At 57.1% G+C, this 25,516-nt stretch overlaps 2 protein-coding genes across 2 annotated transcripts; both read left to right on the plus strand.

The window, feature by feature from the left end:
- The first annotated feature begins 913 nt into the window (after window positions 1–913).
- Window positions 914–9,853, plus strand: Klhl30 (kelch like family member 30). The gene is made up of 7 exons (XM_004672966.2): window positions 914–1,687; window positions 2,942–3,077; window positions 4,805–4,891; window positions 6,398–6,553; window positions 7,605–7,793; window positions 8,213–8,358; window positions 9,596–9,853. The coding sequence occupies exons 1-7, from the start codon at window positions 914–916 to the stop codon at window positions 9,851–9,853; spliced, it is 1,746 nt and encodes a 581-aa protein (XP_004673023.1).
- A 7,163-nt stretch (window positions 9,854–17,016) lies between these two features.
- On the plus strand, window positions 17,017–24,756 carry Erfe (erythroferrone). The gene is made up of 8 exons (XM_045148357.1): window positions 17,017–17,157; window positions 19,051–19,173; window positions 20,121–20,223; window positions 20,717–20,949; window positions 21,038–21,146; window positions 21,226–21,316; window positions 22,016–22,098; window positions 23,038–24,756. The coding sequence occupies exons 1-8, from the start codon at window positions 17,017–17,019 to the stop codon at window positions 23,130–23,132; spliced, it is 978 nt and encodes a 325-aa protein (XP_045004292.1). The 3' UTR covers window positions 23,133–24,756.
- The last annotated feature ends 760 nt before the right edge of the window (window positions 24,757–25,516 follow it).

Raw genomic sequence — 25,516 nt, forward strand, 5'->3', positions numbered from 1 at the left:
ACCTTGGGCTGTCTTTAGCAACCTGCACTTGAACATGGCTTCAAGCCTGGCCCTGAACTCAAGTCCAAGCTCCCCCCCGCCCCGTTTCCTAATTCTGTGCCTTTGGCAGGTAACTCACACCCTGTGTGTGTCCACTTCCCCAGCTGTCAAGTGACAGCCCTGACAGGGTGGCTCTGAGCTGAATGACCCATGCAGGGGGTGGCCCAGGATTGGGCATGGTGCAAAAGGAGTGTCATGCAGGCAGGAGCCACCTCAAGAGGACAGTGACTCAAGGTCCTTTCGCCCTCTTTCTTAGCCTCTCCATTAACAGATGGAGAACTGGAACCAGAGTGGGATGAGACTCACCTAGGGTCACCCAGCAAGGTCATGAAAGCAGGCAGCAAAAACCAGTGAGGTGCCAAGTATAAAAACACCTCGCAGTGCCTGCCCAGAAATGTGGAAACAAGACAGAGGAAGCTTCTTGGGGACTCAGAGCATGAGGATCCCCATGCTCTGGGGGCCGGTGGGGTCTATGCTGTGTAGCCTGGAGCTGTAGAGGAGAGGCGGCCCAGGGCTTGGGTTCTCCCATGGCCCTGTCTTGCTGTGACTGTCTGGATGCAGGGACGTCTGGTCCCTCTGGGCTTCAGTTTCCCCCATAAATGGAAGCCATGGTTGGCTTGCCCCAAAAGGCTGCAGGCCTGGCTGGCATGGTTGGGGTACATGGGTGCTCAGAGTGGTCCGTGTGTTGGTGAAGCTCAGATGACGTCTGTCTGGAAAGCAGGGATGGCTCACGCCCAAATGGCCAGACTATGGGTCCCGGGTGGATGGTACTGAAGTCCTGCAGCTAACCCTGCTTCCTCATTAGGAGCTCAGGCAAGTCCCAGGCACTTCTTCCTGAAGAGAGGGTCACAAGGGCCCCTGGTGGGCATGTACCATGGTGAAGAATGTGGATGACCTGGACTTCCAGCTGCCCTCACATGCCCAGGACATGCTGGATGGCCTGCGGCGGCTACGTTCCCTGCCCAAGCTGGCCGACGTCACGCTGCTGGTAGGTGGCAGGGAGCTGCCCTGCCACCGAGGCCTCCTGGCACTGAGCAGCCCCTACTTCCATGCCATGTTTGCTGGTGACTTTGCCGAGAGCTTCTCCGCACGTGTGGAGCTACAGGACGTGGAGCCAGCCGCGGTGGGGCAGCTGGTGGACTTTGTGTACACAGGCCGGCTGACCGTCACACAAGCCAATGTGGAGGCGCTGACACGTACAGCCTCACGCCTCCACTTCCCTGCTGTGCAGAAGGTCTGCGGCCGCTACCTCCAGCAACAGCTGGATGCCACCAACTGCCTGGGCATCTGTGAGTTTGGTGAGCAGCAGGGGCTGCTGGGTGTGGCAGCCAAAGCCTGGGCCTTCCTGCGGGAGAACTTTGAGGCGGTGGTACAGGAGGACGAGTTCTTGCAGCTTCCCCGAGACCGGCTGGCCACCTGTCTGGCCAGTGACCTGCTGCAGGCGCAGCCAGAGCAGAGCCGGCTGGAAGCCCTGCTGCGCTGGGTGCGCTACGACCCCCAGGCCCGGGCTGCCCACCTTCCTGAGCTGCTCAGCCTGGTGCATCTGGATGCTGTGCCCAGGCCCTGCATGCAGCAGCTGCTGGCCACAGAGCCACTGATTCAGGAGTCAGAAGCATGCCAGGAGGCCCTGTCCCAGGGCCACAGTGGGGTGAGTAGGAGGCAGATCCCCTGAGCCCCCCATCTGCACGATGGGGAAGAAAAGGCAATGGACATTCCCAAAGTTCCCCCAACCTGCGTCATTCCAGCCCTGGGCTGGTCCGCTGGGAGGGCATCACTATTCATTCCTCAAAGTGGGCCACTCTTGGGTGCTAGGGGAGGTAGCCTAGAAGTATCCCTGCCCTAAAGGAGCCCATGGTTGAGTAGGCAGACCCCAAGGCACAATATAAAGGCCAGTGACGGGCAGACACACACACAGGAGCAGTCTGTAAGGGCTGATAGTCAGAGAGGGCTCTCTGGGGTCGGCAGCATTAGAACTGGGCCTTAGAGGAAGGAATAGGAGCTGGACCTGAGGAAGCACGGGAGGTTTGATCCAAGATGGGGGCACAGCTGCACACAGGCAGAGGCACAGTCGGTCCTGGCAGCTGTCACCGCCCAACCCTGAACATGCGGATGATGCCTCCATGGAATTCCACACCTGTGCTTTTCCATGCCTGTGTTTGCAATGGACTGGCGCCAGACGGGTCCTGAAGTGACAGACTTAGTTGTAGCTGAGACTAGGAACTCATGAAGGGCCAGTCGCCTGCAACCTGTTCAGGGCCTGCGGTGGGTAAAGACAGGACTCGGCTTGATGGTCCCAGCTGAAGGTACAGTGTGTCAGAGCAAAGCCCTAACCTCGCCCCTGCTAGCCAGTCACTGGGCCTGGCATCCTGCTGGAGTGATCTGAGGGCTCACCCATGGGCTGCCACTTTGTAGTTGCTAGTAGTGGGCAATATGGACATCCTGGAGAAGGACTCTGGCAGCCTTTGGTGGCAGCCACTTACCTACCGCTCAGTGTGGAAGTGTCTTGGTGTCTCCTGCTGGCAGGGGTCCTGGGGCTCCCAGAGGCAGGGTTTGATATGGGGAACTAGGGATAGGCCCTGGGGTCCACCCAAGGGAGGTGCATGAGTAGGGTCACCCCAAGGTTGGTGCACAGCACCTAGGAAAGCATCCTGTGATTGTTGGGAGGCAGTAGCTCTGCATGGGGTGCACAGGCCTGTCCTCCCTATAGCCACACCCACCACCATCTTCAGCCCATGGAAATATGCACACACATTTGCACACACATGCATGCACACACATGCACGTTCACTCCCATGCCAGCTTCCTCCCAGCCCCACACAGGGGCTGTGACACAGGGTGACACCGTGGACCTCTGGGCTAAAGAGGCAGTGGCCAGCTGCTCTGACCCAGCACCTGCCCGCAGGAGCTGCCCAGCCTCGCACAGAAGCTGCAGGAGGTACTCGTGGTAGTGGGTGGGCGGGCGCTGGAGGAAGATGAGGAGGTTGTCGAGGAGCCCACCCCTAACCCCGGAAACTTCACGTTCTACAACCCCAAGGCCAGTAAGTATCTGCTGCACCCATCCTGGACATGGGCCACCAAGACACCTTGGGGTGGAGCCACTGGGGTGCCCAGAGAACAGGGGCCCTACCCAAGACCCCACCCTAGGAGGCTAAGTGAGCCTCGCTAGGACTGCGGAGTAGTCCAGGGGAGGTGAACCAGGTTGGGACCCCTTTGGTCTGGTCTCTGGAATCCCACCTTCGTTAGGTCAAGGGGGCTGTGGTAGAGGGCTCTATGGCCCAGTTAGTGTTGCTTGGGGTGTCCTGGACTGCTGCTTCCTCTTGGGGTCCCTGCCCTGTTCACCCAATGGGGCAATCAAGGCCCCAGGGAGAAGTTGGGGGACAAAAGGTGGATAAAGGGGTGCAAGCAGCCCATGAGGGAGTGGTCAAGTTTTGGATCAGACCAAGCATGGCTCCCATCTGGACTTTGAGCAGGTCACATGGTCTGCCTGGCCAGGCCTCTGTTCCTCAGCTGTGAATATCTCCTCCCACAATTGAAGGGAGGACTGGAGATGAAGGGTACATAATACCACCTAGGAAGAGGGTTTGGGGGCTCCAGCAGATGCTCTGGAGGGCTCATTGGCCCAGGTAAGGTCTTGGGAAAGTGTTGGTGTGGGCTGGCTGGTACCAGGGCCAAAAGGCAAGTTGCCAGCCCCCACAGTCAGTGGCTGGCGGCCTGGAAGAAGTCCGAGGCCAGCAGTCCAGGTCAGGGGCTGACGAATAGGGATTTGGGGCTGACGTCAGGAGGGAGCAGCTGGCTGGCAGCAATGGCCCGCTGACCGCTGAGCCATCCTTACCCTGGAGTGACACAGATATGAGTCAGGGGACACTCAGTCCCTGCCCAAGTGTCAGGCTCTGCTCACCATAAGGCGTGGGATCCCACATGTCCTGAAGCGGTTGCAAACAGTAAACAGAGTATTCCAGGGACTTCACCAGGGTCTGGCCTCTCCACTGCCTCCCATCCCCGCCCACACCAGTCCTTTTAAGACTTTAACATTCCCATGTCTATGACTTTGTGGTGATTTTTTCAAAGCATTTTCTCATCTTTTGCCTCAGTTTACCTTACAGCTCCACAGGACAGATCTGACTTGGCGCATTGCTCTGTCCCTCACGCAGTGGCAGCAATCCAAAGAGCCACTGTGAGCTGTGCAGTTCTCTAGTGCCACACAGGTCAACTCACGTCTCCCTCCATCCTGAGAGGCAGGAATTGCCTTATTCTAAGGACAGGGAAACCGAGGCTGGCCTTTGTCTAAGGCCACACATCTGGTACATCAGAACCGGGGCTTGGGCCCCACTCTGCCTGCTGCAAGGCTGGTGTTCCTGCAGACTCCTGGCTGCCTCATGGACACAGAAGGAGCTGCGGATGAGTGAATGAATGACATATGTGTCATCAACTTCCAGTGATGCCCACAGATCAGAATGCTTATCTCATTCCCCATGTGATCGAAGTGGTCTTGCTAATGGGGAATACACTGCAGGTCAGGGTGGGGTCCCAGCTTGCAAAGCCTGGGCTGCCTCTGGGATGCCATCCTGGTCCAGGCTATGAAGTGTGCTGTGGGGAGGTCACGAGCTGGGGCATCTCAGGCTCGCACTGACTCCGCCCCTCTGTCCCTCCCTTTGCTGCTGGGGAGGGAGACAGTCAATACCTGGAAGAGACATTAAGGGATGTGGGAAGGACAGAAAGCCTCCAGGGAGCCTGGCTACCCTAACCCTTTGTCTCTCCCCACCAGGGCGCTGGATGGCACTCCCAGATTTCCCTGATTACCACAAGTGGGGCTTCTCCCTGGCAGCACTCAACAATGATATCTATGTCACAGGTGGGCATCCCAATGTTTCCTCCAGGGCACCCTGCCCAGCCTGGCACAACAAGGGTGCCTGAAAATAACTATGCCACTTGAGTAGACCCCTAATGGTCTACTCAAAACCTTCTAGACCTTTCCACAGATGTGAAAACGAGAAAACTTAAATCCAAGGTACAAATAGGAGGATCAGAAGTTCAAGGTCATCCTCAGATACCTAGAAGTTTGAGGCCAGCCTAGGCTACATGAGACCCTATCTCAAAACATAAATCAGGGGGCTGGAGAGATGGCTTAGCAGTTAAGGTACTTGCTTGGGAAGCCTAAGGACCCAGGGGTGCATGCACCTGGAGTTTGTTTGCAGTGGCTAGAGGTCCTGGTATACCCATTCTCCCTCTCTCTCTCTCCTTCCCCCCCCCCCACCCTGTCTCTAACAAATAAATTAAAAGATTTAAAAAATGAAACAGGGATGAGAGATGGCTCAGTAGCCAAAATGGTTGCCTGCAAAGTCTAAGGACCCAAGTTCGATTCTCCAGTACCCAGGTAAAGCCAGATGCACAAGGTGGTGCATGTGTCTGGATTGGCTAGAGGCCCTGGATCATGACTCATTCTCTCTCTCAAATAATATATATATATATATATATATATATATATATATATATATATATATATATATATATGTATGTATGTATTGTTTGTTTGTTTGTTTGTTTGTTTGTTTTTTTGAGGTAGGTTCTCATTCTTATTCAGGCTGACCTGTAATTCACTATGTAGTCTCTCAGGCTGTCTTCAAATTCACGGTAATCCTCCTACTCTGCCTCCTGAGTGCTGGGATTAAAGGCGTGCACCACCACGCCCAGGCAAATAAACTTTTTTGTTGTTGTTTTGTTTTTTTCTAGGTAAGGGCTCATCCTAGCCCAGGCTGACCTGGAATTCCCTATGGAGTCTCAGGGTGGCCTCAAACTACTATTTAAAAAATTTTTTTTTTGTTATTTTTGTTTATTTATTTGAGAGGGACAGAAAGAGGCAGATAGAGAGAGGGAGAAAGAATGGGTACGCCAGGGCCTCCAGCCACTGCAAACAAACTCCAGACGCGTGTGCCCCCTTGTGCATCTGGCTAACGTGGGTCCTGGGGAGTCGAGCTTAGAACCTGTGTCCTTAGGCTTCACAGGCAAGTACTTAACCACTAAGCCATCTCTACAGCCCCGAACTTTTTTAAAAAATGAAAGAAACAAAGAAGTCCAAGGTCCCCTGGCAGGTTCCAGGAACCACCTCATGTACATGGTCTGAGGCCAGGCCCGCTCTGCCATGACCCTGTAGCCAGGGCGTCTCTCCGTATCTCAGGAGTCAGGGCTCCTGTGATCCTATTGGCTTGTTTATGGCATTGCCACCAGGGACCTGGCCCGGGCCCAAGATCTGACAGTGCGGAGGCTCGGCATGTTGTTCAGTCACAGTCTGACATGGGAGAGGAGGGAGACATTGGGACCTCAGGCTGGTGGCAGCCATGTGGACAGAGCCTCTCTGTAGGTGGCTCACGTGGCACCAAGACAGACACCTGGTCAACCACCCAGGCCTGGTGCTTCCCGCTGAAGGAAGCTGTCTGGAAGCCGGTGGCACCCATGCTGAAGGCCCGCACGAACCACGCCAGCTCAGCGCTCAACGGGGAGCTCTATGCCATCGGTGGTGAGCTCTCCCTCCCTGCCCTCAGTCTCCCATTTCCCACAGCCGTGAGTCCCTCTTCCACCTGTCACCAGTGACTTTGCTGCCCTGGAGAGCTCAGTCCTCTGGGGTCAGTGAGCCCCAAACCAGGACAACCAGCAGGCAGCCCTCAGAACACTCTGCCCGGATGAACTGGGTAGCTAGCCCCTGGTGCTCCTGATGTCCTGGGGGTCAGAAGAAGCAGACGGTGGCTTGGAGAAGCTGGGGAGCCAGAGCCAACAGGAATGACCACATAACCCAGAACCTGGGGCTTGGTTCTCAGCTCAGAACCTCTAGGAAGCACTGGGGAAAAGGGCTCCACAGTGGTCTCTCTCTGCTGTGATCTCCACCAAACCCCTAGCCTGTGGCATGGGAACCACCTCATCATCCAGGTACCCCATTGCCACAGCAAAGAGTTGTCCCAGAAACCAGAGGGCTTACCAGTTAGATGAATATTGAAAATGAGTTTCACGTGGCCTCAAAGCACCGCAGGGAACAGCCTGGCCCTGAGGCCACTCTGGATGCCCCACCATCCAAGCATCTTCTTTTTCTTGCAAAGCTGCTATGTCCTTGGCCAGAGAACAGACAACACACACAGTCCTTTAGTCCTTGACTAAAGTCCCCAGGGTCTCACAGAGACCCAGGCCAGGCTCCTAGCAGAGCAAGACATGCCCACCTTAAAGAGCCCCAGCACGGTCACATCCACTTCGTTGGTTCTGGGGAGGAGGACTACCACTCCAGGATTTTATGCCATACAAGCTCCCCTGCCAGGGCTGGCCCTGGAGACCCACCTGGGTCCAAGGGCCCGCTCCTCACACCGCTTCGGGATGATGTGGTCTTGGGTGAGCACTGCCCGTCAAGTGGGCACAGTTCATTCCCCTCCAGAGCATGCCTCCTTCATCCATCTTCCTCTCTCGGGGCACCAGAGCCATCCTGGCCACCTTTGAGAGCCCAGATTCCAGTTTGCAGGACTCTTCCCTCCTCTCTGGCCCCCAGTGCCCCGCCGCACTCAGCCAGCCCCCTTCCTCCCCCACAGGCACCACCCTGGATGTGGTAGAGGTCGAGCGCTATGACCCGTACACGAACGGCTGGACGCCTGTCAGCCCAGCCCTCAAGTATGTCAGCAACTTCTCTGCCGCCGGCTGCCAGGGCCGGCTCTACCTGGTGGGCTCCAGTGCCTGCAAGTACAACGCATTGGCCTTACAGTGCTACAACCCCATCACAGGTGGGTGGGCTCCTGGGCCCTCCCTGCAGGCCAGTATCTCCAAAAGGAGAGAGGGCCCAGTGGCTCCAGGGTTCTGGTTTTCAGACCCAGTGGGAGACAGGGCAGTGTGGGAAGATAGGGTGGGACAAAGGCAGAAGCCCGGGGGCTTCCAGAAGCTCCATGAAGATGGGGTAGAGGAATGACCAGGACAGAGCCCTTCCTAATGATGAGCTCCAGAAGGGTTCGACTCCCCCCTGTACATGGCTTAGTGAGAGGTAGTCAAGGCCTCAGCTTCACAGCACACCACTCCATTGGCGGTAAGTGTGCTGAGGCATGGGTAGGGAGCCCACTCTGGGTCCTTTCAGTTGTCTCCCTTCATGACCTTCCCTGTGGAGGAGCCACCCCTGCCTCACTGGCAAAGGTGCCTTTGTGCCCCACAGATACATGGAGTGTGATCGCCTCCCCCTTCCTGCCCAAGTACCTATCGTCACCACGCTGCGCTGCTCTGCACGGTGCGCTCTACCTCATCGGTGACAACACCAAAAAGGTGTACGTGTATGACCCGGGAGCCAACCTGTGGCAGAAGGTGAGTGTCCCCGGGGCTCCTGCTGACGCGCTCGCAGTGGGGACTCGGCAGGCTCATGAGCCCTAGACAGTGGCCTGGAGGCGGTGAGATAGGAGTCCGGGCACCTGCAGCGTACAGCAGAGAAGCGGGGAAGACCCTGGGTCTTCATCAGGACCCAGGGCAATGCGGTGCCCATGGCAGCAGGAACATAGCCATGTTGTGGCTGTGGGATGGCCTTCTTTCCTTCTTGGGGAGCAAATCCATTCTCAGAGGTGAGTGCCTCTGGGCACCCACAGCTCAAAGGAAGCTCTGTCTTGTGTCTAAGCAAGAACTGGTGAGCCTCCCTCCACCCCCCAAAGAGATCAAGTAAGGCAGGAAGTCCCAGAGCAGCCAGTTCATGGTGCCCTACACTCCCAGAGCTGTCTCCTCACCTCGCCCCTTGTCTTTGGCCACTAGGCCCAGGGCAGGGTGGGAGGTGACATGTCCAGAGGTCAGCCCGGGGACATGGAACGCTGGCCTTTCTCCTTGGTCCTGAGATGGATGCTCTGGCCTCCTGACTCTCAAGTCAGGAGTCTTAGGTGGTGGCTCCCCTTCCTGCAGCTGCCAGCCTGCTTGGTGACAGCAGGGTCTTTATGGCCCGCTCCCCACAGCTGTCCTCTCTGCTGACCCATGGCCCCCATCACGGTGGTGAAGCAGGTGCGGGGTGGGACCTGCCAAGGCTCTGCTCCATGGGGCTCCCAGCTGGGCCACAGCCGGGCCTCCCTCAGCTTACACCACCATCTGGGCAGGTTTCCCAGCAATGTAGGCTCCACTTTGCCCTCTCTGAGACAGGGAGCGGGACTGCCACATGCTGCCCTCTTCACATGAGGACCACACAGGTCTTTCCTGGCCATCTTGGCTTCTCCAGAAAGTGCCCACATCTCTGAGGCTTCTTGAAAGCTGCTGGCCTCACCCCCACCCTCTCTGCAGGTTCCTTCTGATGTCATGGGCTAGAGCAGGGGGTCCAGGGGTGGGTAGGGATCCCATGGGAGACTCAAACACTTCCTAAGCATGTGTCAAGGCTGAACTACATCAATCCCCTGGGCTCCTACTCCAGGGGAGCAGGCCTCACTGCTCAATGGAGCCTGAGGTTGCCACGTGGGCAGTGTGCAAGCTGTAGGATGTGGCCAAGCCACTGTCCCTGCCCTGCCCTGCCCAGGGCATCTCTTGCTTCCACCTTTGGGCCACCTGCAGGCCCCTGATGGCTGGTCACCTGCAGGTGCAGTCTCAACATAGCCTGCATGAGAATGGCGCGTTGGTACCATTGGGCGACGCACTGTATGTGACGGGTGGCCGCTGGCAGGGCATGGACGGTGACTACCACGTGGAGATGGAAGCCTATGACACTGTGCAGGACGCCTGGGCCCGCCATGGTGCCCTGCCCCGCCTCTGGCTCTACCACGGGGCCTCTACTATCTTCCTGGATGTCTCCAAGTGGACACAGCCCTTCAGCCCTCACACCTCCCAGGAGCGCTAGCTGGAGAAGGTCCTGTGGCAGCTCCTCGCTGCCATGCGGAACGGGCCCTTTTCCTTTCTGTTGTTTCTTCACTTGGAGCAGCATGCTGTCCCCTCAAGGGCTCAGGCTGGGCCCCAGCTACCAGCAGACAACAGATGGCATAGCTCAAAAGACACAGCCCTGGTCTTTGGAGCTACTAGTGGCAAGGGCCTAAACCCCGATGCCCACATGATAGGTAGGAGGGCTGGGGTACCCCTAGGAATGTCCTAAGGGAAAGGAGCCCAGGTGTCCAGGTTGGCACCCTCAAAGTACATAGCTCCCTAGTGTCAACTGCCTCTGCCCACTATTGTTGGGGGGGAGTTTCACAAATGAGGAGTAGCAGGGTAGCCCAGGAGGCCGAGGCAGGACCCTGGGCTGGGGCTCCCACCAGGCTGTTCGGCGGGGGTCTACTTCCTCCTGGCCCACAGCTGCGTGACCACACTCACAGCCTTCCCTCCCGCCCTCAGCCTCGTTGACTCTACATGGCTGGCTCAGTGGGCACCAGGCTCTTCCCACCCCCAGCCTCGGCATTTTGGTGCTATTTTCAGACCTGCTTCTGGGATGAGAGAGGCCCTGCTCCACACTTTCTCTGTCCCCCTGACAGCGGGAAGGCAGGCTCTAAGGAGACTCTAGGAAGGAAGGGGGTGGGGTGCAGGCCAAGGAGAGGGACTCTAGCAGGGAGAGCGCTGGGGACAAGACTGCTCTCCTTCCTGGAGCAATTTTCATCCAAGCAGGGACTTTTCATTAGAATGAAATTCCCAAGTTGAGATCCATCTCAGGATGCAGGGCAGCCCCTTGGGTGCACTGGTGACTTTGTCCCAGCGGCCTTCTGAGATGGTGTGTGGGTAGCATCTGATAGGGTCCCCTGCCAGCCACCGTATGACTCAGGGACCCATTCTCACTGGGTCCCATTCAGCCTTCTCTCTCTGCCCTCCTCCCCCCCACTTCTCTTTCTTTCTCATTCACTGTGTTTGTAAACAAAGAGACAATAAAGGACTCGCTGTTTGTGAGTGGCATGTCCCATCTGTCACAGGATATCAGAAGACTTGAGATTGAAAGTCAGAAATCCAGTCAGGCCAACACCAACCTGGGACTTCCTTTCCAGGGCCTGCTCATGAGAGCCAGAGTGGCCTCTGATCTCTCTGGGTCCCAACTTACCTCTGCAGATCAGGAGAGTTTTCATGCCCAGACCTGAAGTCACCCCCTTTTCTTGTGGGTCAATTATGAGACCAAACAAAGCAGGGCCTCTGGGTGTGTACTCTCATGGGAAAAGAACCCTGGGCCTGAGGAATTCACTTGGCTGGGGGGTTGGGTGAAAATCGGGTGAACATTCTGGGATCATGTCCCTGCCCCAAGTGAAGGTTCTTAGCAGTGTGGAAGGTCAGGCAGGGTTGGTTAAAAGCAAAGCTGAGGGGCCAGTGAAACCCTGTAAACCAGCTGGGTGTGGTGGCAATACCTATAATCCCAGCAGTGGGGAAGTGGGGACAGGAGGGTCCCTGGGACTTGCTGGCCAGCTAGTCTAGCTGAATTTATGAGCTCTAGGCCACCGCCCTGTCTCAAAGGAGATGGACCCTATCCCTGAGGAAGACACCAGAAGTCATCCCCTGGCTTCCACAATGCACCCATGCACAAAAAAAAAAATAAAAGAAAAAGAAAATACAAGATAAAAGCAAAGACTGAAAAAGTCAAGCAGTGTCAGATTGGAAATGGGTGATTGGAGGGGCAGGGCGTCCCTGGGGGCTGGGATGGGAGCATACAGCATCCAGGGACCAACTCTTGGATTTGTACCGCATCATATTTCATCTGATGGGGGCCAGTACATTCTGGGGAAAGCGGCAAACTCAATGTCCCGGAGGAGGCAAATGGCCCTCCGGCTGGCATGCTGAGACTCTAGTGAAGGGCCCTTCCAGGTTGGAGGTGGGTAGCAGGGAGTTCCAGAAAGACTAGCAACGGTGGGGAGCCCTGACTCCCTCCAGCCTTCAGGGGTCAGGAAAGCAGCAGATACACACCTAAGATGGTACCAAGAGGGCCACCAAGGGGTTCAGCCATGGCCATTGTGCTGCCTCAGGAGGACATGGCACAGCACATGCCCTGTACTCTGCTACTCTGCTGCCCCCCCGCCCAATCTCCTACCAATGCCACCCAAACCAACTGTGATGTCGAGGAGGGAAAGGCTTCTGGCTCAGTCCACCAAGGCCACCCTGGGGCACGCAGTGTGTCAGAAGGGATAAGTTAGGCCCATGTGTATCACCCACAGGAGAAAAGGCTGCAAGGCAGCCTAAGGAACCTATTCCTGTAGTCAGCGTCCTCAGGACAGCAAGGATTGAAGTTCCGAAGGGGAGGAGTTGCATGGATAGCTTCGTGAGTGCAGCTTGCGCAAGAGATTCAACTTCTCAGCCAGAGGAAAATGCAGGAAAGTGAAACATACAAGGCCCACGTGACTAGAACAGGCACAGGATGTCTTCCATGAAGTAGTGCAGGGTAAACTGAGGCAGCCAGTAGATAGCAATCACAGGAGCTCAGAGGCCCTCACTATACACTAGGAAGACACGGGGCTCCTAGGGAACACATGGACACTCACAGTCCCCAGGAGCACGCAGAGCTCACAGCGAGTATTCAAAGCCCTCAGTAAGAACATGGGGTGAGGGCTCAGATTCCCCAGAAGCCCTCGGTAGAGCAGAGGAGCTCTCAGGAGCATTCCATAGCCTCTGCGAGGACACTATGCCCTCAGGACCCCGGCCCACCTCAGCTGAGCTCCTGGTCTTCCTTGTAAGCATGAAGCCAGGGTATTCCAACCTCTGTTCTCCGTCTGAGGTTTCTAGGACTCCCCGTCAGGACTCTTCTGCTACTGAGCATCTTCCCTGTAGCAGGCAGGGACAGGCATTGCTGGAGCCATGCTGTTGATACCCTAGTCTAACTAGTTCAAAGATCTGGTCAACCAGCAGCTCTCTGTAGACTGTCACAAGGGCTGGTCCACCAAATTGACTGAAGTGAAAAGAGGAGTCTGTGGAACTTAGGAGAGAGGAACTTCGCGAGCAAGAACGGGGCTCGGCTCCTCACACCTGCGTTGTTTCTTCGTGGTCCCCAGTGTCTGGTGCCATGCTGGACTCCAATCTCTCTTGTAACCGCTGCTTGTACACCTGCTTCCCCTGTGTCCAGTGCCTGGTTCACAGGACAGGCAGTGTGATGCTGACCTCCCTGTTGGGAACAAAAGACACCATGGCAAGGATCTTCCTGGGGATGGAATTCCCATCTGAAGCCAGTGTGACTTCCTCAGAGCTAAAGACTAGCCCTTTCATCTATTGAGAATATGGAGCCAAGAGTTGAAACAACCTACACAGCCCTTGGGGGGATACGAGAAAGAGGTCGTTCCCTGTAGACAGCTGTGACCCTAGGCCTGTCCAGGACAACTTGAGTCCTGTGTCCAGCTTTCAGCAAGAACAGTCAACATCTGTTGATGTCACCTGCTGACACCAACTGAACTTGTAAGTCCTGAATGACTGGTGCCAAGGAACTGGGCTGAGACTTCAGAGACAACAGAGCCGGGGGATCTGCAGGCTATGCTGCACGCGGATCTGCAATGGCGGGAGAGCTAGGGGAGTTAGATTGCAAAAGAGCAAATCTTTAGAGGAATAACTTCACCTCACCGATGAGCTTGCTTAAAAGACTTCAAATTTTCCAGGCTGCAGAGATTGCTTAGTGGTTAAGGTGCTTGCCTGCAAAGCCTAAGAACCCAGGTTGGATTCCCCAGACCCTATGTAAGCCAGATGCACAAAGTGGCACATGCATCTAGAGTTTATTTTCAGTGGCTAGAGGGCCTGGCACACCTATTCTCTCTCTTTATCTGCCCCCCCCTCTCTCTCTGTCTCTCTCTCGAATAAATAAATAAAATATTTTAAAATTTCCTTGCATGGCTGCATCCTCAGAGTGCCCTGCAGAGGTAGCCAGTAACAGCATTTATCTATATATTCGGAGAACGCATCAAAAACATCCTGTGAGTTGAATTCCATGTGTGGGTCCCGCAGAGCTTCTGGCTGCAAGCTGTTGCAGCTGGACCTGGGAGTGCTTCGTTCTTTCCTTTGGGCCACTCCCAAGATCTGTGTTCCACTTTCTTCTCTGTGTTGGGGACAATCAAGTGAGTTGGGCATTGATGGCCCCCGTGTGGGGCAAGACTGCTGACGCCATGACTGTCTGCAGGTGCTCCAGAGGCCACACAGACTCAGGCCCCACTGTCTGTGGGTCGAGGGAGCTCTCATTCCCATGACCTCATCAGCAAGGGCCTTCTTCGAGAGGAAGTGGGCACTGGGAACAGCCTGGTACATCAGGCTGCTGGGAAGCCAGACAGAGGCCATGACATGAGGCTGTAAGAATGAAGAATAGATCTCTGCCAGGCGAGAAGGCACGTGGGAGGCACCCCAGGCTCTGCCCGCTGCTCTTTCCTGTGGCACTGGCTGTGCGGACTCTGCCCACAGAGGCTTCTGAAGATGGGGGGTGCAGCCCCTGCAGGGGACCCAGGCCACGGCCCTAGGTCTGGTACTGCATGGGCTCTGGGGTTCTTCATTATGTTCTGTCCTCTAGGGCAGAATGGGATACCCAGGACACGCAGAGGACCCTTCTGGAGACCCAGTGTTCTGGGCCCTCACCTCTGGACCAGGCTACGTCATTACCTTGGGCTGGTGTTCCAGAAGGCCATGCCAGCACCAGAACCGATTGGATCTGGGAGCCTCTGACAAAGTCCATTACATCATCAGGACAGACCACTGTTTGGGAAAATAACTGCTTTCACATGGCAACGATGCCTGTCCTCAACTCCACAGCTGGGATACTTCACTGTAGTGGGGAATAATGTCACTTGAGCCTCAGGAGCATGCTCCCTATGTGAAGACCCCTCAGCCCTGCCTGGGCCTGTGCTGCCAAAGGTGACAGAGCCAGAGTTTCTCTTTCCTGGGAAGACCTGGGTCACAACTACAGTCTCCCAGGGGCCTGGCAAGTGAGAGAGACCCACTTCCTGAGGGAAAATCTGGGGCCCTGTTTCCATTCAAAATCTGACACAGACAGAGAACTCACACTCCACATCAACTAAAGTGAGGAGACCCCGGTGGGATCTGTGACGGGTCCGCACCAGGCAGGAAGATGGGCCTGTCACCTGCCTTGTGCCCAGCTCTGCTTGTGGACTGTATGTCCCATGGGGCCTGGAGAAGCCAAATGAGGTGGCAGCGTGGACATGCTTTTCCAGAGGCAACACGAGCCTGTGCGCAGAGCTGTCCAGGGCAAGTGCCTCTGAGTACCAGCCCCCTGCAGTTTCAGTGTGGATGCCCTACACCTGCTTCTGGGGCCCACAGTCTCCCAGAGTAAGGGAAACAACCATGGCTGAGTTCCACATGCCAGCCTCCTCGGGACACATCCCAGTGGACCAAAACAAAAACCCAGCCAGGTCCTGTTCTCTGAGGGCTGAGCTACCACATATCCCTCAGCTGCCTGGACCTGGGAATGACTGTCCTCCATGAGACAAATCTGATAAACTTTTCCAGATAAGTTCAGACAGTTGAATGTATGTCCAAAAGCTGGTATTTCTCCAATCTATTTTCAGAGAGCTAAAATTCATTCATGATTTAATTATTTATTAATTCATGGTCTAAGGTAGCCTAGGGCTGGCCTTGAACTCACTATGTAGCTTATGATAACCTTGAACTTCTGATCTTCCTGCTCCTAACTCCTTACGGTCAACAATTACAGGCATGTACCACCACACCATTACATGTGGTGTTGGAGGTTGAAGCCAAGGCTTCACGCGTGCCAGACCAGCATTCTACCAACCAAGCCACATGGACAGCACTATTTATTTAGAGACAGGGTCTCACACTGAACCCCAGGGTGGCCTCAAAATTACAGTAGTCCTTCTGAGTGCTGGGATCACAGGTGTGTGTCACTGAGGACCGCTGACAGTTTCAACTCCTATAGGCAGTGGCACTTTCATTCCAGCGGTAATCGTTTTCTGTTTTAAATTCAGGTGTCAGCCTTTAAAGAGAGAGCTGCTTTCCAGTTCCACCGTGCTGGAAAGGACATGTGCATAAAGTAAGTCTGTGCTATGTAGGGACTGCTGGCGAGAGAAGCTCTTAGGATGGCAGGGTATTTTCTCTTTGATCACCCCTCAAAGCACCCACCAGCAGCCCCATGGCCTCCAGGAAGAGGGATGGAATCACGGGGAGCAGGTCACAGCCGACACCACCTTCTTCTAAGACATGAGAAGGTACCTTCCACTGTCTCTGTCCCTCTGCCTCCTTAGGCAGGCAGAATAAGTGTCGGAGTCCAAGGGCTCATCTTGGCCCCTTCTCCAGGGTAGAATTGGCACCACCTGCCCACATCTGGAACTTGTTTCGTTCCTGGTCTCCAGCACCCCTGAGTGAAGGAGGACAGCTAGCCCAAGCCCAGCTGTGACTCCTCCTGCTCCAACACTAGGCACTGTGTGCCCACCTGGAGTAGCTGCCACAGGGGCCAGGACAAGTGAGGCCGGTGTCCTCATCTCCAGCCAGCCAAACAGGATGTAGGGACAGCAGCGTAGTGTAGGGTGCAGTTAGAGTGGACCTTCTCCTAGGTCAGGCTTCCCAGGGTTGGCTGCACCAATGCAGGCTGGGTGCCCTGGACGCGTCTGAGGGATGGTGGATAGCTCCATCTATCCCCACGTTGGCCAGCGCATGGCAAGGGTCTGTCCTGTCAGCCCAGGCCTCATCAGTGCTGGTGGTGTTGATTCAGTCCAGGGGGAGGGGAAGCGCAGAACATCGCGCCGGGGTTCAGAACGTCCCAATTTGGGGGAGGAGGTGGCTCTCTGGAAAGAAAGGGTCCTGGCGAGGGGTCATAAGGGCCTCTCTGCTGCTCGATCTCAGAGCCAAGGCCTGGGCCTCACGGGGCGCTTGGAGAATGGAAGGGCGGCTGACTGCTGAGGTCTGCGGGGTAGTAGCGGAGAGTGGGATGCTCAGGGCAGGGCGGGGCGGGGGCAGAGGACGCGCAGGTCTGCGCCGGGCGCTCGGAAGGGCTGCGGCGCGCGCGGGAGGCGCGAGGGGGCGCTGGCGCGCGGCGGGGGATTCAAGCGCGTTATAAGGCGCAGCCCGAGCCCCGCGCCCGGAGCCGCCGGAGCCGCTGCCCGCATGGCGCCCGCCCGCCGCCCCGCCGCCGCCGCCGCCGCCGCCGCGCGCCTGCTGTTCTGCGTGGGCCTGCTGGCCGCCGCCGCGGGCCTCGGCGCCCCGGAGCCCGCAGGGAGCAGCGAGCCGCCCGCCGAGAGCCCGCCGGTAAGACGCGGCCCGGGACCCGAGTCGCTGCCGTCCTCCGTCCCGACGCCCAGCTCGGGACCCCGGGTCGTGCACACGTGCTCTCTGCCTTGACTTTGACTTGCCGGGGAGCGCTTTGGCGGAAAGCAAAACTGCCCGGCCAGTCAAAAAAAAAAAAAAAAAAAAGTGGGAAAGAAAGCGAAAGTGTAGGGGTCGTGCAAGGATGTGCATGTGCAAATTGCTGGGCCCTGGGACTTGGGGACCTGGAATAACCTGGCTTCTGTTTTTGTCAGGTGACTGTTGGCTGGGCCTTGCTCCTCCCTTCCCAGGGTCTCCAACCGAAATGCTAGGGTGGGGACGCTGGTCGTTGAGGTGTGACCACTGGCCTAGGGAGGGAGGATTGGCCGCCCTTGGAGGAGCCATCTGGGTAGGAAGGGCGTTTCAATACCAACGTGAGCGCGCAGGTTGTGGTATGTGGGTCTCCTTGTTCTGAAGACACTGTGAGCCAGGCACAGAGAAGTCCCAGGCCAGAGCCCTTCGTCCTCAGCATTCACTTGGGGCCACAGAGGCCCAGAAGATGCCCATAAAGACGGGTGGAGAGCGTTGCTGTCCTGGGAGCCGCTCTGCAAACTTCCCAGAGTCCTCCCCCAACCCATCCCTGCCTGCCAGGCTGCTTCCGTTGGACTAAGTCCACATTCTAGCACCCCCCCCCCCACCGCCACCACCGCCCACCGCAGTCGCGACATGGTCACCAGGAAGCAGAGGGTGGGCTGGGGTACCCCTTTTACCCTCTTTGAAGAGCGAGGGTGTCGCCGGAGGCCCCCTGGTGGCTGGAATCCTGGGGCCCCAGAAAGACAGGGCTGCATGCATGTTGGTACTCTCCCCAGGGGTCTGAATCCATCCAACAGGCCAGGAGGGCTGGCACCTCTGTCCTGGCCTCCTGAGACTGCACCATGCATTTCCCACCAGGGGTGTCAGGGGCTTGAGACTTGGAATCACCAGACACTGTGCCTGTGTCTACAGCACCCTACAAAAGGCACAGGAGCCTCACCCCTCCTAGCACAGCATCCTGTCCTCTGTCTCTCCATGGGCTCCCAGAGGAAGGGCCTGGGTCCTGCAGAGCCAAAACCTACAATGTTAAGGCTTGGTGGCCAGTGGGACCACAAGGCCTGGCCAGTTCTAAGATCTTGGGTCCTTCGAAGCATCAGCTAATGGGGTCTGTGCCTATGACCTTGTCCAAGGCCTTTTGACCACTGCCTGCCCAGCTGGCAGCCCTGCTGGGAGCTCATACCATCTGAGGTCCACTGATCCCCATGCCAAAGGTCTCGTACGGGAAACAGACTCCTCAAAGCTGGCAGATACAACACACGCAGAAGTGGGTATTTTTAGAAGTGTCTCCCAAGTGCCAAGGAAAGTGAAGGTCTCATGCAGAGGTCTTGAGTCAGGACATCTCAGTGGTTCTCCCTGGCTACTGTGACCACAGTGGCCCTGAGGCTGAGGTCTTCTTCCTCACACTTTTGGCTGTGGGAAGGGACAGGAGGGCCTTCCTGCTGGCATCTGGGATGCCCCATGATAGGTCACTTCCTGCTGACAGCTGAGGTGCCAGGGCTCCCATCCTCCTGAGACTGTCTAGGGTGGTGTGATTACTCCCCCTCCCCCCACCCTGCATCCTGAGGAAGGATGGGAAGAGGCCTGGAGCCCAGCAATGTGGGACTCACACCTGCTGCGGAGCCACTCCCTGTCCCCATCTTCCTCAAGAGCTCAGAGTCCAAGCTGTGGTGTGAGGTTTTCCCAGGCACGGTCCTCCCTGGGCTGGGGCGGGGACACCTCTGACAGCACAGGTGGCCGGGGCTAGGCTGGGAAGCTCCAGAGCAGCGCCATGGGGAGAACCAACTTGTGGTGGCTGTGTTGCAGGCGCCCAGCGCTGAGCGCACCCGCAGCATCGACCCCCGAGATGCCTGGCTGCTCTTCGTCAGACAGAGTGACAAGGGGGTCAACAGCAAGAGGAGGAGCAGGACCAAGGCCAGGCGGCTGAAGGTGAGCGGCGTCCACCAGCTCCAGCAGCACACTGACGGGGGAACACCGGGGGACCCGGTGCCTAAGCCTTCAGCTAGGGGCTTAGTTCCAGCCATTCATTCACCCTTTACCTCTGGGATGTCAAGTCCCCCTTTCCCTCCCCCCACCATGGACAGAGAGGAAACCTTTCCCAGTCCATGCTGGGGGGTGGGTGGCTCCAGGCAAGCTGGAGTGATACAGGGGGTCCTGGAAGCTTGGGTTCCCGCTCCCAGCTTGGGCCTGGCTTGAGTGGGGAGTGGCACTTGTTTCTGATGGCTGACCCCCTACTTTGAGCGTCCCACAGTGGCTCTGGATCAGGGCTTCTCTGTCCATGGAAGGCCAGCTTTATTTGCCTGGGATCTAACCAATGACGGAATGGCAGCCCTGAGCCTGGGCAGCGAGTGGGCTGGCTGGGCTGCACGTGACCTCGCTTACTGCTCTGCCCACTGCGCTGCCTGGTCTTGCTCACGCTTCTCCGTGCAGGGACCTGCTTGTGTTGGCTATTGTTCTAACTTAGCGTGGCCTCCTTTAGGATCCCAGCACCCAGTGCTGGGTCAGGGGCATAGGAGACTTGATTACAGTTGAGGCCTTGGCTTTATGCCAGATGGAAATAAAAATGCCCAGAAGCCGCCAGGAATTCCCTCCCTGCGGGAATCGCAGCAGCAGGGCCTTCTGCCCTGAGCGGAGCAGCTCCACATCAGCACAGTGTGGTCCTTGCATTTCCTCAGGGCCTGCAGCTCTCAGTGACTGCTTGGTGATACTCAAGAGGAGCTGAGAGCCCAGGGGACCTCCACCTAGGAGGTCGGGGTCCAGGAGCACTGGGGGAACACTCCTGCGCACCTCTCAGTAACAGCCCTTGGCAGGCTGCTAGGTCACCGTGCTTCCTAGCTGCCTCCTCAGAGTTCCTCAAAGCCAAGCTTTCCTTTCAGCTTGGTCTGCCAGGGCCCCCGGGACCTCCCGGTCCCCAAGGCCCCCCAGGCCCACTCATCCAGCCCGAGGCTCTGCTGAAGGAGTTCCAGCTACTGCTGAAAGGTAAGGGTGCCGCCTTGGTGGGCACATGCTCCAGTGTGGGCAAGGGTCCAGACCCCAGCATGTGTGGAGGCACCTCCAGTCGGCCATGGGACAGGACTGGGGGTGAGGGCTGTGGTGGGAAGAAGGCCTGTTGGTGGAAGGTGAAGGGCCATTCTTCAGCACGACTCCGCCCCAGCCCCCCAATAAGGAGTTCCGCCCTGTGGCCTGCTGAGTCTGGGATTGCCTACTGCTAAGAGTTGAGGTTCTCTTTCCCCTCACACCCCGTGGTCTGTTCCTTTAAAAACTTTCCCAAACTACAGGTGTGTCAGAGAGGTGAGTCTGGAGGGCGGGGGCTGCGCGTGCACCTGCTCAGGTAGACAGGCGGGTTCAAAGCGGCCCCCCGGGTCCTCCCCAGGGACGTCCCCGTGCACCCTCGACCCCCGCCCCGGGAAGACCCCCCCACCCGGGGCGGACGGGCCGCGAGGTCACCGCCCCATCGATCGCTCTGTGCCAGGCGCCGTGCGGCAGCGGCAGCGCGCGGAGCCCGAGCCCTGCACGCGCGGCCCGGCGAGCGCCGCCGCCGCCGCCGCGGGGCCCGACGACGACGAGGACGCGGGGGCCGTGCTGGCGCTGCTGGCCGCGCCCTTCGCCCCGGGGCCGCGCGTGGAGGCCGCGTTCCTCGGCCGCCTGCGGCAGGACGCGCGCGTGGAGCGGCGCGCGCTGCGCGAGCTCGGGCCCTACGACCCGGTGAGGACCGCCGGCGGCGGGCGGGCGGGGGAGCCGGTGACCGTCCCTGCGCCGCGGGCGCCCGGCTGACCGTCCCTGCGTCCCGCAGCCCGACGCCGAGGGCGCCTTCCACCGTGGCCCGGGCCTGAACCTGACCAGCGGCCAGTACACGGCGCCCGTGGCGGGCTTCTACGCGCTCGCCGCCACGCTGCACGTCGGTGAGGCCCGGGGCGAGGGGGCACCGCCCCGCCCTGCCGCGCCTCGACGCCCGCGTGACCGCGCCCCGCCTCCCCGCAGCGCTCGCCGAGCCCCCGAAGCGCGGGACGCCGCGACCCCGGGACCGCCTGCGCCTGCTAATCTGCCTCCAGTCCCGCTGCCAGCACAATGCGTGAGTGGGTCCGCACCGGCACCGAACCTTTCCCCCACCCCCGCCGCCATAGGGCCTGCGAGACCCCAATACCGTCCTGCCCTAAGTCCTCAGGACCCAGGAGGCCTGGCTCCTCCAGCTTCTTACCTCCTTCCTGTGCCCTCATTCTGGGTGCCATCTACAGAGAGGCCTCACTGGCGAGTCCCGGAAGCCCCCTTTTCAGCAGTCACTCTCCCATCCCTCACTGTGACCCGCCCCCCCCGCAGTGTCTTCCACTGCTCATTGCTTGTGTCCCTGACACACACACACCACCGACCTACACCCCCACACACACACTGTTGAAATCCTGTCGTTTGGCACCTGGAATAGGGGCTGAGCACAAGGCTGCTGCTCTACGTAGTTGGGAGAGGTGTGAATGAATGGGAGAACTCTTAATTTAGACAGTCTGGCTTTGAGTGGTCTGGATCTATTGGCTGTTAGCTGCTGCCACGCGCTCACCTCCATCTGCACCTGTCCCCCACCAAAGCCAGGCCTCCCCTGACCCTTGCATGGTTCTGGCCTGAATTATCCTAGCACTGGAGGCAGCCCTTTCCTCTTCCTGAGGACACAGTTGAAACATCACTTGCACTGGAAGATGGGTCAGGACTGGGCATTTTGTTGGGCAAGTGTCAGCTGGTGAGGCCTGGAGATAGGCTGACCCTCTTTCTGTCTTGGCTGCAGCTCCCTGGAGACTGTCATGGGGCTGGAGAACAGTGGTGAGCTTTTCACCATCTCAGTAAATGGTGTCCTCTACCTGCAGGTAGGTAAGGCAGTGAGGGTGGAGCTAGAGGGATGCTGGCAGGAGCTTAGAGCCCTCATTGGTGGTGCCCCTGGCCCCTGGTGGCTTCCATTCCCATTCTCCCAATGTCTGCTCTGCCCCTAGGAGGCAGCTTGCAGACTTCCTAAGCGTCCTGTACTTAAATGAGCGCTCCCAGCTGCCCAGGCCTTCCATGTGGAGGCTGGGTACAAAACTTCATGACATCTGGGTCACTGCAACTGGGGAGCCCAAGTCATAATTTTCGACATGGAACCTAAGTGGTGGCTTTTGGCTGCAATGGGGATTTGGCTAGTGACAGGGATATCGGTGTAAAGGGGGTGTTCCTAGAAAGTGAAGTGCAGATGTGTGAAGTAAATGGGTGCTGGCATTGCTCCAACTTCTGGAGCTCCAGGCTGGGTGGTGAGGCTCAAGCCAGCTGTGGTAGGTGAGGTCTTGTGAACTCACAGGGTGCAGGCACCACCTAGAGTCTCTGATGCAGGATGCCTCAGTGGACCCCCAGCCCTACATTCTGGGTTTGCAGGGAATGTGACACTACCTGCTCACGAACTACACCGGGTAGTCAGGCCACAGCACTGCTGTCACCATGGCTCTGCAGGGCTCCAGACAGACCTGGGAGACAAGCCCTGGCAGCAGGGAAAGCTACTGGCCTCTTGAGCCACACGCTGGCCCTGAGCATGGTTTGCTGCCACATGTTGAACTGTGGAACACTGGGGAGAAAGCACTGGAATAAATGTCAAGAGTGCTGGGTGTCAGTACAAGGCTATTGAGCACTCACTTGGCTCTGGGACTAGCCTGGTCCCTTCTCCCATGTGGGACAGAATGGGTCAAAGGGTGGACGCTGCCCCCTGGGGTGCATTGCAGGCAATGGGGGGGAGGGTCTGCTACAAGGTCAGCCTGACATCTAACGCTCTTCCTCTGCAGACAGGGCAGTACACTTCCGTCTTTTTGGACAACGCCAGCGGCTCCTCCCTCACGGTGCGCAAAGGTTCCAGCTTCAGTGCTGTGCTCCTGGGAGTGTGAGCAGTGACTGCAGGCTCTAAGCCTCACAGGCAAATGGAGCTGGGGTCGGTGTCTACAGTGTTGAGTGACAGTGGCCCTGTACAGAAGGAAGCCCATCGGGAACTGTGACCACACTGGTGACTGTGATGTCTGTCCGAGCAGCCGGCACTTATAGAGGTGATGATGTCCCAGAACCAGGAGGACACTTCATGACGTCATGAGCCCTGACTGCATAGCTGTCTGGAGCAGTCCAGCAAGCCTGGAAGCCCTGCTGTGTCCCCACTGCACAGCTGCCTCCTTCATGGCCCCAGCACAGCCTCTGATTCCTTCCCGTGGCCCAACCTTTACTGACATCCTTACCCTTCTCATGTACAGTGGGGAAGAGGGTCAGCTGTGCAGTCTGGGCCAAGGGAAAGCAGGCTGCAGGTCCTAAGTGCTGAGAGGCCTGGGCCGTCTGGGTCTTCTGTCCCGCACACCCCACTGCCGCTTGCTGTGCTGTAACTTCAGGGACCTGAGGGTGCTGGACAGGAACTTCATTGGGGTGTTGGCTAGTTAACCCAGACCTGGCTTCCAGCAGCTGTCTCCGTACTTGTGTAAGGTAAAATGAACCACATGTCCCCTAACAAGTGGGAGCTACCCAGCCGCCCCCCCCCCCCACCATCTCTTTTAGACAAGGTTGACTTTATCCTCCAAAACAGTGGCAGGCACGAGACCCCTTCCACTTCCTCTGAGGCTCTAGTTCAGGCAAAAGCTGGAGAGCAGTGCTGCTGGCCTGCAGCTGGCTTCGGGGCAGCTCCCACTTGTTAACAGAGTGCAGGACTGCTTGAGAAAACAAGGACAAGGACACGGCCCTTCAAGGGCCCCACTGCCTGCAGAGACAGCCTTGGGCTTCAGGGGATCTGGTGCCTGAGAACCTCCCAGGCATCAGCCTGGCCTGGTGGGAGTGCCCAAGGCTAGAAAAGGGGACAACGTCACAATCACTTAAACTGTACAGCTGGCCTCGAGATGAGATGGTCACAGCCAGGCTGAATGATGATCCTTGTGCAGTCTACAACCAAACTTCTGTCCAGGCAAGGCATCCAGGCAGTGGCAGGTACGCCCAGGGCCCGATTCTCAGTAGGGCTGGTACCCACCCTACCAGGAAGTACCAGGCTGGCCTGAGTCCCAACTCCCGGGCACTGTGATAAGAGTGTGGAGTGCCCACACCCTTCTCTTTCTCTGGATTTCACTCTACCTAGCGGGCATGGACATTTTAGAGAAGTTATCTTTTAGCCTTGAAGAGGCTGCATACACACATCTTTTCACCTAAGTGTGTTACACATCAACTTACTGAAGTATGTATTTGCATAGTACTGCTGGATAGGCTGTCTTTATGTAACTGACTTTGAGGTGGTCTTTTCACAGAGGGTAAAAACAAAGGCAGACCTGAGATTTTTTAGACCAGGCTCAGCAAGGGCAGTTGAGTGGCAAGCTCTGGAAGGTGAGGCAGAGATGACTCTGATCTTGGTTCCCCTTGGGAGTGGCAAGGGTCTGGAGACCATAGTGCCAAGCCTATCTCAGAAGGGTTAAGTGGGAATTGGGAACATGAGCCTTTGGGGCACTGAATGACTCTTGCTTTGCCAAATAAATTGTCATGCTTCCAGAATGGGGTGCTGAAGTTCTTCTCTGTTGCCAGGCTGTTTCTATTCCCAGTTCTTAAGCAGGACCATACACCTGGTTCTTAATGCTCCCTGGGACAGAACAGTATTGACACCTCTTCATTCATTTTTATTATTTTTCTGAGATAGGGTCTCATGTATCCCTAGTTGGCCTTCAACTTGCTATAATAACATTGAACCTCTGATCGTCCTGTCTCCACCACTCCCAGTTTATGCAGTGCTGGAAATCAAACCCAAGGCCTTGTACATGGTAGGCACTATTCTAAGCTACAGCCCAGCCTTCCTTTGACTTTTGAGGCAGTCTCACTAGTCCAGACCACCTTCCTGCTAGGGAGGTAGGTGAACATCTCATGCCCTTTCAGTTTTGATTTACGGCTTCTCCAAGACCAAGCCTCAGAAGTCATCCCAAGGTTTACACAGAATGTTCAGAGGTCCTTGTAGCACCCATAGCCAATTCCCCAATTGGACTGTTGATGTGGCTGAGAGGATGGACAGTGAATGCTACAAAGCAGGTTCTTGAGAAGCTCCTGTTGTCCTGGGCCATTTAAATATTTACACAAGAGGATCCAAGAGCAGCTTTACTCAAATAGCTATAGCAATGATGGTTCCTAACTCTTACCAAGTGTTCTGCTAGACATCTTATACAGAAGGTTCCCCTCCAAACCATTACTGAGTTCTTTCTTCTAGGCCAGCAGAGTCTGCCACTCACACTGTGTTGAGCTATGACAGTGCATCTCAGAGACCACG

This window comes from Jaculus jaculus, chromosome 4 (genome assembly GCF_020740685.1).
Source record: "Jaculus jaculus isolate mJacJac1 chromosome 4, mJacJac1.mat.Y.cur, whole genome shotgun sequence".
Classification (NCBI taxonomy): Eukaryota; Metazoa; Chordata; class Mammalia; order Rodentia; family Dipodidae; genus Jaculus; species Jaculus jaculus.

Excerpts from the sequence above, each read along its gene's own strand:
- Klhl30 (XM_004672966.2), top strand. The coding sequence starts at position 914 with ATGGTGAAGAATGTGGATGACCTGGACTTCCAGCTGCCCTCACATGCC. Across the intron at positions 1,688-2,941 it reads TGTCCCAGGGCCACAGTGGG|GAGCTGCCCAGCCTCGCACA; the intron begins GTGAGTAGGAGG and ends ACCTGCCCGCAG. Across the intron at positions 3,078-4,804 it reads GTTCTACAACCCCAAGGCCA|GGCGCTGGATGGCACTCCCA; the intron begins GTAAGTATCTGC and ends TCTCCCCACCAG.
- Erfe (XM_045148357.1), top strand. The coding sequence starts at position 17,017 with ATGGCGCCCGCCCGCCGCCCCGCCGCCGCCGCCGCCGCCGCCGCGCGC. Across the intron at positions 20,950-21,037 it reads AGCTCGGGCCCTACGACCCG|CCCGACGCCGAGGGCGCCTT; the intron begins GTGAGGACCGCC and ends TGCGTCCCGCAG. Across the intron at positions 21,147-21,225 it reads CGCCGCCACGCTGCACGTCG|CGCTCGCCGAGCCCCCGAAG; the intron begins GTGAGGCCCGGG and ends GCCTCCCCGCAG.